The sequence below is a fragment of the Quercus suber genome, unplaced genomic scaffold (assembly GCF_002906115.3).
Source record: "Quercus suber isolate HL8 unplaced genomic scaffold, Cork oak 2.0 scaffold_5, whole genome shotgun sequence".
Classification (NCBI taxonomy): Eukaryota; Viridiplantae; Streptophyta; class Magnoliopsida; order Fagales; family Fagaceae; genus Quercus; species Quercus suber.
Genome location: NW_027069471.1, coordinates 2,857,647 through 2,870,094, shown reverse-complemented (window position 1 = coordinate 2,870,094; position 12,448 = coordinate 2,857,647). Strand labels below are relative to the sequence as shown.

Genomic DNA, 12,448 nt, shown 5'->3' with positions numbered 1-12,448 from the left:
TGGTCCTCGGATAGCTAGAATCTAGTAGCCTTCCTCCTAACTTTGTCCGCTTCTAACCTTGCTTCAGGCAAAGTATCCTCCTTTAGGAATTGAATTATAGGGTCCATCCAACTTGGCTTAGCTATGATTTAATTAACGCGAACTGCCTCTTTTCTTATCTTCGTGGGTTTATACAAGTCTTCAACAAGAATAACCTGAGGCTGATTTTGTGCCGAAAAGGTTGCAAGCGTGGCCAAAGAATCAGCATGTGAATTACCATTTCTGGAGATGTGTAGCAAATTAAAAGATTCGAACTCTGATTGTAGACACTTAACTTGGCTCAAGTATTCTTACATTCTTTCATCTTTCGCCTCAAATTTTCCTTGTACCTGGCCGACGACTAGCCTTGAGTCCAAGAACATTTCCACTGATTTTCCTCCCATTCTCTAGACCATTGCCATTCCCATCAGTAGAGTTTCATATTCTGCCTCATTATTTGTAGCCGTTAAGTCTAGTCTTAGCGACTTTTCAAAAATGAACTTCTTTGGGGATAGTAGCACTAGCCCCACTACAGATCCTTTCTGGTTCGCTGCACCGTCTACATATACCTCCCAGAATGAGGGGCATTTCTGAGAGATTACGCCAACCGATTTTTTATCCATGTTCTATGCTGGAGTTAATTCTTCTAATAAGGGCTCAGTGAACTTGGCTACTAGATCTGCGAGGACTTATCCTTTTGTGAAGGTGCGGGGCATATACTTGATGTCAAAAGCCCCTAGGATAGTGCCCCATTTAGCTATTCTACCTGTATAGTTAGCATTTCTAAGTATGGTTTTAAGCGGGAGTTGGGTAAGAACAACAACCGTATGTGCTTGGAAATAATGAGGCAACTTTTGTGTACCAAGCACTACTGCCAGGATGACTTTCTCTAGTGGCAGATAACGAATCTTGACCTCATGCAGTGACTTACTCACATAATAAATGGCCTTTGCACACCTCGGTCTACTTGTATCAACTCTAAACTTACAGCATAAGGAGTTACATCAATGTAAGCAAACAAGACTTTATCTGGCTTAGGACTGGACATGATTAGTGGCCGAGCTAAATAGTCTTTAAGTTGCTGGAAAGTTAAAACACATTCTTCAGTCCACTCAAATCCCTTCCACTTGTTGATCAGCAAGAAGAAAGGCCTACACTTATCAACTGATCAAGAGATAAATTAGTTCAGAGCAGCAGCAATTCCAGTCAATTTTTGGACTTCTTTGGGATTCCAAGGAGGTTGTAAATTGTTGATGGCCTTTATCTGATATGAGTTGATCTCAATTCCCCTGTGAGTCACCATGTAACCCAAGAATTTGCCTAATCCCACACCAAATGAACATTTAGACGCATTTAAACGCAACTTGTTTCTTTTGAGAACTTCGAAAATGTTTCCAAGAACTCTCACATACTCAGAAACAATCTTACTCTTCACCACCATGTCATCTATGTAAATCTCAATACTTTTACCCAGCTGTGGTTCAAACATCCTCATCATTATTCTTTGATAGGTGGATCCCGCGTTTTTTAAATCAAATAGCATCACTTTGTAGTGGTAATTTCCAATAGGGTTGACAAAGGCAGTCTTCTCATGATCATCTAATACTAATGGTATTTGGTGATAACCTTGGAAAGTATCCAAAAAACTCATCTAATGATGGCCAACAGTTGCATCCACTAACTGGTCTATTTTAGGCATAGGGAATGGATCCTTAGGGCAAGCCTTATTTAAGTCAGTGAAATCTACGAATACTCGCCATTTCCCATTCTTCTTTTTTACCACTACAGTATTCACCAACCACTTAGGATAAAAACTTCTTTAATAGTTCCAGCTTGTTTGAGCTTTATTACTTCTTCTCGCACTGATTTAGCATGTTCCTTGGATGGGCACCAAGGAGGTTGTTTCTTAGGAGTGATCAATGGGTTGACCTTCAGATGGTGACATATGAATTCTGGATCCACCCCCGAGGCTTCGTAAGCATTTCAGGTAAATACGTCAATATTTCTCTTAAGGAATTTCATAAGCTCTTCCTTCTCCTGAAGAGGTAACTGAGATCCAACTTGAAAGAACTTCTCTGGATCATCTCCAATAGCAAATTTTGTCAAATCTTCACACCTCACACCTTCGGCTGAATCATTGATGGGCGATGCCAGAGGTTTTCATTGCTATAAATCCCATCCAGCATGGGCTGAGGACTCAGCTTCGGGCTTATTCTAGATGGCAGCCACTAAGTATTGTTTCGCCATCGATTGATCTCTCAAGATTTCATTAACTTGACCTTCAGACAGATACTTAACCTTCTGATGCAGAGTAGAGGAAACAGCCCCTAGCGTATGAAGCCAAGGTCTAGCTACAATTGTAGTATAGGGCGAATACGCGTCTATGACAATGAAATCTACCTCTACTACCTCTGAACAGCCTGCACAGGTAATCATATTTGGCCCTTCGGGATAACAACTCTTCCTTCGAAACTCACCAGGGGAGAACTATGTGGCGTTAAGTCATCTGGTTTTAAATTTAGCCCCTTATAGAGATCAAAGTACATTATTTCAGCTGCACTGCCTTGATCTACCATTACCCTCTTCACATCATACCCCTTAATTCTGAGGGTGGTTACCAAAGCGTCGTCATAGGGTTGGATTGTTCCAATCTTGTCTTCGTTCGAGAATCCTTAAAACTGGTAGAATACTAGTTTTAGCTCTCTTCGGATCTTGATTAACATCTCCTATGGGTAAAAGGGCTACCGACATTACCCTAGAGGGATAGGATCCTATTCATCTAGGTGTAGCGAAGATGACATTAATCGTTCCCAATGGGGGTCTTGAAGAAACATCTCTTTGAGATTCTGAGCTTACTTGACCTCCCTGACCACTGGAATGATGTAGGAGTTGCTTTAATTTGCCCTCACAGTCAAGCTGTTCCAAATGATCCCAGAGACTCCTACAATCTTCTGTGATATGCCCATGATCCTGGTGGTACTGGCAATAGAGATTATGATTACGTCTTTCAGGATTTCCCACCATCTTGTTCGGTTGTTTGAAGAATAGTTCATTTTTAGTCTTCTCTAAAACTTGATGCACTGGCTTTCAGAATACTGCGTTGACTACTTGAGGATTTGTCGATCCAAACTGTCCAACAAAATCTCTCCGCAGTCTATTGTTATTGTGATGATCCGACCTGAAATCCCTTCTCTCTTGAGGGATAACCTTATCATTGCCTTTTCCTTGCTGTTGATCATCTTCAACTCTTTTATAGTTATCAATCCTGTCCATTAGGTTACGCACACTGATCATAGGTTTTCTAGTCAAAGATTTCCTTAAACCATGTTTAGCGAGGAGGTTGAGCTTAAATGAATTAAGGGCCACTTCATCAAAATTGCCTTCCATCTCATTAAACATCTCCTAGTACCTATCTGAGTACGTTTTCAGGGTCTCACCTTCTTGCATGCTCAAGGATAGCAATGAAGCTAAGGGCCGAGTGACTCTTCGGCAGGTGACAAAACAGGAATCAAATGCTTGAGTGAGTTCTTTGAAAGAGATAATGGAATCTGCTTTCAGGCTATCAAACCATCTCATCGCAACAGGTCTCAAACTGGATGGGAAAACTTTGCACATCAAAGTTTCATCCTTAGAATGGACAGCCATCCTTTGGTTGAAGTGGCTCACATGCTTCACATGGTCTGTTCTACCATTATAGATAGTGAACGTTGTCTGATGAAAACAACAAGGGAGTTTTACCTCTTCAATCCTACGTGTGAAAGGCGATCTGGATATTTGGTTCAAGGCCTTGCTCTTAGCGTCGTTCTCTACGCCTCCACATGATGGGCTTCAAGGTTGCTATTGCCGTTTACGATAATGTTCTTCTTCATAGGAAAAGGATTCACTAACTGGTATTCGAGACCTCCGTTTATAAGTAATGTCTTGTTCGTCGTCAGAATTATCATTAGAGTATGAAGAAGTCCGCTTCCTCTTTGCATGGCGCAACTCCCTTTTTAACTGATCAATCTCTAGTTGCATGTTCTTGTTATTCTCTGCATGAGACATGTGACTTCCACCTTGTGGCTGGTTTCAGTCAGTATGTGTAGTATGTACACTACCTTCACGATCTCGTCTTTACTCCAGGTTGAAAAAAGGATCAACGTGTTGGGATGCCTTGGATTCTGCTGGTTGTTGCCCTGGTTCAGCCATCGTCAACTGTTACTTCCACTCTCGCCCAAGCTCTTCCCATAGACGGTGCTAATTGTAGGGTCAAGATTTGTAGCTCAAGCCTAAAAGATATGGGATGCAAGCCCAATAAGCCCAATACAATAAATTTGTAGAGAGTGGGTGAAAGAACTGGATTGTTTGTGAATTAAACAACAATTAATCAAGACTTTTAAAAGATGAACAAGTGCAAACTTCAAACTTGAATAAATTGATGTCCGAAGAGATTAAAAGCTAATATAATTACTAGAGCTACAGTTAATCTTCTTTCTTTTTCACTTTCAATTTTTCCGATCCCCCTCCTATGAGAGGTCTCTTACATTTATATAGTTTTCTTTTTAGATTATCTTGATTGTTCACTTGTTCTTCATCTAAGCATACACTTGAGTACATGTCCCATCAGGTACCTTCTTTGGTTCTCCATGAGCGGAGGCAGTTGAGACTGCACTGTTCAAGGGTCTTCTCCACATAAATGCAACAAAAAAAGTTGCTGCAGTGCATTTAATGCGGTTGTAGCGGCTTTTCCTTTAGATATTTCTCTGTTCTTATCATCTTTATTCATACTTGAAGTTCATCCTTATCATTGGAACTGCCAAAAGGTCACTCAAACCACCCGGATATTTGCTTGACCATATCTCTCATATCCGAGGAAGACATACTCCTCGGACTATATTCCTCTATCATTTTCTTGCATGGTTGTCTAGTCTGGGGCCTTTCCCCCATCATTTGCCCCTCCTCGGACGTACCCACATCTTCAAATAGGGCCTAAGGCCCAATATATAAATTTGGGCTTTTATCCCCACAATATTAAATTATAGTAAACCATCTACATAATCATACCAAATAATTTAACATTTTACATGCCTATACGGAAAATGTTTTAACTCGAGCAACTTCAATTTTATGGGTGAAAAATGTTTTCCACCTAAAACCTATAGTTTTTCATTGACCAAGAAACAAATTATCTATTGACTACACTCACTAGAGTTTTATGGCGTACCAAATATTGGAATATGATTTTCACCAAAATAAATAGATATGAATTTTCGATAATTTTATCAAATATATTTTTCTATGTGAAAGCCTTTATTTAGAAAGTTAAAAAGAAGCTTTTTTTTTTTTTTTTAAAAAAAAAAATATTGAATTTGTTGTAATTCTAGTTTTCTCAAGTGCTGGACCAAAATTTTCAAGTGGGTACTTGAAGTCGTGGACGGGAGGTTTAGGTGCAACATCTCCATAACTAAAGAAGTCCGTGTATTTGGATTACATTGAGTAACATTGGTAAATTTTATTAGAAATAGAGTATTTGATATTGTAAAGCTTTTATTCAATTAGTAGATTTGTTTTTTCCTTACGGTTGCCAGGTTAAACACCCCCCCCCCTAATGGCTGTAACTTTGGAATTTATATTCCATTGGTTTTTTCTGGGCATATTGTTGTATTATGCATTTTTCACTTTACTTTTTGTTTGAACAATATTAGTGATTATTTGTATAACCAAAGACCATTCATAATTTGACTTAGTAATAACTTGACTTTAACACATGATTAACATGGATCTAATAACCAACCGAGATTGTATGTTTAATAAAAGCAAGTAAGGAGTAAAGAAAAGGAACAAGAATTCCTCTATTTGTTTTTGCCTCTTTGGTTTTGTATAAAGAATAGGGAAGGGAATGAAAGATTGATAGTTATGGTGATTTAATTTTTATAACCCTCAAAATTTATATTAAAATATTTGATAATAAAGTTGATAAGTTGTAAGGACATAAAAGTAATGGTGTGCAAAAAAAAAAAAAAAGAAAAAGAAAAAAATCTTTCTTTACACTTCAGCTTCAAATCAAGTTTTTATTTTTTATATAAAAAAATTAAAAAAATGTGGATTTTCTAAAGAACAACCCCCCGCCTCCGACCTTTTTCTTTTCCTCGTTCCTCTCCCTCCCTCCCCTCCCCCCACCCCCAAAAAAAAAAAAAAAAACTAAACTTTACACTAAACAAATACATTTGCAAGTGACACCTAGATATAGTCCAATCGTTGGCTAGACTATCACTTCAGCGCCGACAATTTTTTGTACTGTGTATAGTATATTTATATCATCTGTTTGGCTACGTCCCTGCCACAAGGGAATGATATATCATATGTCTCTCGACAATGGTTTGAGACTTTGATTTTTCAGTTTTGACTAACAAAATCTGATGACAGAGTCGGCACGTTCACTGCATTCTATAATTGACTTGTCAGTGTTCCTGCACACATTGGTTCAGGTAGATTAGGATTCATATTTTAGAGCATTCACAGCAGTGGAGCTAAAAATTTAGCTTTTTAGCTCCACCAAAAGTTACTTTATCTATTATAACTACACACTTGCTGCAGCAGTGGATCTATTTTAACTATCAACACAATAAAATAATATAAATATCACAATAAAATAATATACCCTACAATAAAATAATATATCCTACAACCCAATAAACTTCCCAGCACCAACCACAACCGGCCACCTCTACAATCAGCCACAACCACCACTACCACCACCACCAACACAGACACAACCAAACTCACAAACAAAATAAAAAACCAAACAACCATCATAGTCACCAATCCACCGCCACAGCCACCAAGCCCACAGGAAAAAAAAAATCAAACACCGTACCACCAAACCATAGCCACAACAACCACCATCGCCACCACCACAGCCATCAAACTCGCAGAAGAAAAAAAAAAATCAAACATCATTCCACCACCACAGCCATCAAACCCACATAAGAAAAAAAAAAAAAATCAAACATCATCCCACCACTACAGCCATCAAACCCATAGAAAAAAAAAAAATCAAACATCATTCCACTTCCATAGCCGGTGGATCGACGGCGTGGGCAGGGGCTTGGGTCGACGCTGGGAAGGGGCTTGGGCTGGCGTTGGGCAGGGGCTTGGGTCGACGTTGTCAGCGCTGGGTAGAGGCTTGGGGCGGCGTTGGGTCGGCGCTGGGTAGAGGCTTGGGTTGGCGTTGGGTCGGCGCTGGGTGGGGGGCTTGGGTCGGCGTTTTCGGCGCTGGGCAGGGGAAGAAAGAAGAAAGGAGAAGCCGGCGATGAGCTCTTCAAGCTCCACCGACTGGATTTTGGCCTGAGCATGCCAGAGGGAAAAAAAAAATTTTGGGGAAGAAAGAAGAAAGGAGAAGCCGGAGAGAGAGAGAGAGAGAGAGAGAGAGAGAGAGAGAAGGAAATGTTTTATTAATGTGAGAGGAGAGAGAAGATAATAAAAAATAATTTTTTTTTTTTAGTTGTGTGCTACAGTGCACATCTATAAATAGATGTGCACTGTAGCAATTCATCTATAATTTATAAGTATGGCTCCACTGCTGTAAGCTCTTTCTTGTGATTTTGAAACTAAATTTTAGCATTATAGCATTATACCTCCACTGCTGTGAATGCTCTTAGGGCTGACATCTAACACCGGCCATACTTTTTGTGATCATTTCTGCAAATTTTTTTTTTCTTTCACACCTGGCTACTTTTTCCGTACATTTGATGATGATGGATAATATATGTTTAGTTGCCATTTCAACGGCATGCTGCATATACAGGTTCTTTGTAATGTTATTTTTATAATATTATTTATATTTTTAAAAAATATATATAATATTATTTAAATACTAAAAATTATTATTCATTATTATCAAACACCTTTACAGTTATTAATATCCACCTACGTAGGTTTTCTTATTTTGTACTGTGCTCCTTAATTATGTTAAATCATGTCAAAATTTAAAAATACTTTTTGACTATATATTCTTGAACCATTTTTCAAAAATTGAATAGGTAATAAATTATATGAGGTACAATTGATGCATCTAGATTGGCCTTTTACTTTAAAAAAGACATTTATTTTTTATTTAAAAAAAGTTGATAGAAGTACAGTTTGTAATTAAAATAAAAATAAAACTTAAAAAAAAATTACATAAACAAATAAGTTAAAAGAAAACCTATTACAGTTTTATATGTGTGAACTAAAAATAGAAGTCTTTTTAGGATAAATAATAAACAATAAGTCTAGGGATACATCCAATTTCAACTTGTTGAAGGTATTTTCAGAGTACAATGACGTAATACCCTTTCCTCTTATATTTATAGTAAATCCTATAATAACTTTAAATAGTGAGATTTACTATAAATGTGAGAAGAAAGAATATAATTTCATCATACTCTAAGAGTACTTTTTTTCTTAATGAACTCCAAATCGTATTCTAGGAGTATCTAATTATTACTATTAAAGTGATTAACTATGAGTCTGTAAGTGATAAAAAAAAAAAGTAATCATTCATAAAAGTGATTATCCACCACTTTACAGTCGATTATTTTAGTAAGTTGTGAAATTAAAACTGCATTTTTTTTTTCGACACAAAATATTTTTTGAAAAATATTCTCTCTAATTGTGGGTGTTTGGTGGGATTGAAAATGCTGGCCAACCTAAAAATATTTTCATGTTAATTGTAAAATTTTGGCTATGCCCAAAATTTTTAGAAATCATTTTCCATCATTTGTTGGAGGATATAAAAACCAAAAAAAAAAAAAAAACACATCCCAAGCCCCCTCACCCCACCCTCAACCACGCCTAAGAACCACTGTACCCCCACCACTGAGATCGGACAGACAATGATTGAATCAGACCACCAACGACGAGGTCCAAAATTGCCACTGATCTTGGACTACTTTTCTATCTCTCTCATCAAACCCATGCTACAACGATGAGACCCAGCCACACATGCGACGATTGAATTGTTGATGACAACGCCTTCTCACTAATTGATATGTTTTTCTCTCTGTATTTCTCATGTGATCGTCAATCTATTTTTTTCTTTTTTCTTTTTTCTTTTTTGCATGTTTAGTATTTTTATTGTGGATTTGTTGGTTATGGATTTTTTTTAGAGGATTTTGTGATTTAATGGTGAGTTTTTTGTTTAGGGTTTTTTTTTTTCTTTTCCCAATGGGGTCAAACACTTGAAAATGTTTTTCAGAACATTTTTAGGAACATAATGAAATAACAAAAAAAAATTATTTTCCCAAAAACATTTTTAACTGAAAATATTTTACAATCGAAAAATATTTTATATCAAAACGAACTCTTAGGTGTGCAATTAGGTGTACCCTAGATTTGTTAGATAATAAAGCAAGGTTAAGTAGCTGCTTTTTAAAATACTCATTTCATTGCTAGAATTTTGCGTAGACTACAGTTCTCCTTATATTAATTCGGCATTCTTTTTTGGATTAAATTATTGAATTAATATCTTAACGTGACAATATATTCACCTTTAAATTTGTTAATTATCAATCTTGTACTATTAAATTCACTCTCTTTATTTTTGTTTTGTTTATAAATACAATAAAAATTTCAACATGCATTCCCTTCATTTTAAACACGTAAAAGATGGATTAGGGTTTAACTTTTAAACATGCAAAAAGAAGGTCAAGTGGATAGCCTAAAAACCCCTAGGGGATTGTGCCATGCACCATCACCTAGCTAGCTAGCTCTAGGGGTAGCACCAAGTACACTTCCTAAATGAAAAGAGCAAGACAATATGGGAATTAAGTCAATTAATCAACCCTCCGTCTTGGGTTTGTACTCCCCATTCTAGAAACGAATGCATAAGATTCACGTTTGTAATGTGTTAAGTTTATGGCAGGAGAGCCGCACGACTCCTATTTTTACGGGTTAAATTTTTGTGGTGAGGTTCAGTGAATGGAATTCCCAATGACATGTTTTTCTTTACTTTCCAATTCAAGAATGCCAAATTTGGCATGCCTTATAATTTTTTTTTTATAATTTTTTTTTTATAGAAGATAGAATTCTATTCTAACATAATCTAAATATATATGTATATGAATTTCGCTTCTTAAGACTTGAACCCAAACTCTTATCCCCAATGCTTCATAAACACTTACACTCCTTATAAAATTAAAAGTATATATGCTCCGTACTGAATATGTAAATTGTCACTAATTTCCTAACTATTAAAGGTTTTTCCACCTAAAAAAACTATTAAGGGTTTATTATTTTTGGAGGAGAAGAAGGCCAGAACGGTAGACCACGCCCAATACATCTCGTATTATATGAATTTACCAAAACAAACCCCATAAACATTTGTAAAAATATCAAATGTTTTATTAAACTTTTTTTTTTTTCGATTTTGGAATGTTAAGAACAAAGAAGACAAGAAGTTTTTTTTTTTTTTTTTTTTTTTGGGAGGGAAAAGTCAATAGAAGTTGAATTATTAAAAAAGAAAAAAAAATGAACGAAGAAGTTGGCACTTTAACTTAACATACTCCTTATTGTATTCTTTGTTTTTAATGGTATTAATTAAGTTTTCATCGTGGAAAAAATATTAAATAATAAGTTCAAGGTGTACAACAAATTATAAATTAATGGAGTGTCATGGCCAGAAGCAGAGAAATTATTAAGTCCACTAGGAGGACTACTAATGAGATAATGTCATTTATGCAAATGTGGTCTTCCCAACCAATGAGATAATGTCATTTATAAAAATGTGTGAGTGAACTTCCTAATCAGTATAAGAAATAAAAAATTAAAATTAATAAGTGATGTCACATTTGCATAAATAAGAGTATTTTATTGATTGTGAGATTAGGGAGGACCACATCAGCAATCCTCCTGGTGAACTTAATAATTTTTCCAAAAGCAACCCTAAGAGCAATAAGTTTGGGGTCCATAACGCATATTTATATTGTTGATTTTGAATAAAATTATCATATATCACAATTGGATATGATATTAACAATGCAAATGGAAGGCATGCATGCATATGGAGGATTTGCGTGCACCATATTTTCAATTTGTATCTTAGTTGATGAGAAGTAATTAAGTGAACTAGGTTTGTTTGTTTTTGTTTTTCCAAAAAATGAGTATATACACACAAGGGAAAAGAAAAAAGGAATGCGGTTCTAACACAAAATACGACACACCACAAACTCCATAAAAGATGTCACACTAGAGCTTTGTACTTAAGACTTTATACCAACACACATTGAGATATATATATATACACACACACGTACCAAATTAGCCTGGTGAAATTGGTTGTTATGATGTGAATCACCAATAAAATCAAATGTTGTAAGTTTCTAAGGAATTGTAAATTTAATAACTTAATCGTTGTTCTAACATGGTCAGTCAAGAAGAAATTTCAATCAAAGAATATTTCCTCTCCATATCAATTGGAGGTCCTTGCAGAACTGCTAGTGCTAAGTGGTAAACTCCAAAATAATACATGTGTACCACATCGAGCTTAAGTTACACGACTTTGAAATCACCTTACATGTTACCCAGTAATCACCGACGACCCATACTTTCTCATCTGATTGAGCGTGGTACGTCAAAACACAAAGTGGTAATTGTACCCTTTTGCGGCGGAGGCATGGAATAGATGAAGAATTGAAGACAAGCCCTTGGTGAATTTCAACCTCTCTCTTCCACAACTTTTAGTTCCTCTCAATAAAATACCAAATTCAAAAAAGTACTCATTTGTAATTACGTTGTTAATACAAATTGCTTTTGGGAGACTAGGAACCTAGGTCTTAGGTCAAATTTGTAACAACCCATGTGTTTAAGGTTCAAAATTTCCCCATTTATTTTGAAAGCTCTTAAAATTTTCGGTCAAAGGTTTGCAAAATTTTGCCAAAAAAACGGGTTGTTTCTACACATATCTTGTGTTCTTCTTAATTGTTATGAAGTTTGAGCAATGGTTAAGATTTTGGAAATTAAATTACACAAAATTTTCAAGTTCTTTTCTCTTAAAACATATAAAACACTTAATCCCTTTTGTCATATTATTGTATTTAAAACTAGAAGAGGGTTACGTATTTTATAAAGAGAAACAACATGAGTTTTTTTGTTGAGATTTTACTTGCGGAAGGCTTGCAGAAAATTGATGCAACAATTTTGGTCAATGTGGCATTGCCAAGTGGCCTCTTTTGGTTTTATCAAAGAATAGAGCTCGAGGCATCAAGAAAAACAAGAAGATATATCATGTAGCTTCTCACACCATGTAGTGTGTGAGAAGGTAGATGACTAAATGCATACACATGCATTACGCATAATATACTTTTTTTGTGAAAAACACCAATCCCAAACATTCACCATAATTGGGCCCCACTGCAATACAATGTAAGGTGTGTGAGAATTTTGATTTTTTTTTCATGGGGCATAATACACT

The 12,448-nt window shown here is 36.0% G+C and overlaps 1 protein-coding gene across 1 annotated transcript; it reads right to left on the bottom strand.

Moving 5' to 3' along the window:
• Window positions 1-2,793: 2,793 nt before the first annotated feature.
• Window positions 2,794-3,405, bottom strand: LOC136066783 (uncharacterized). The gene is made up of 2 exons (XM_065771630.1): window positions 3,115-3,405; window positions 2,794-2,997 (listed from the first exon to the last, which is right to left on the bottom strand). Exons 1-2 carry the CDS (start codon window positions 3,403-3,405, stop codon window positions 2,794-2,796), a joined length of 495 nt encoding a protein of 164 aa, XP_065627702.1.
• Window positions 3,406-12,448: the final 9,043 nt, after the last annotated feature.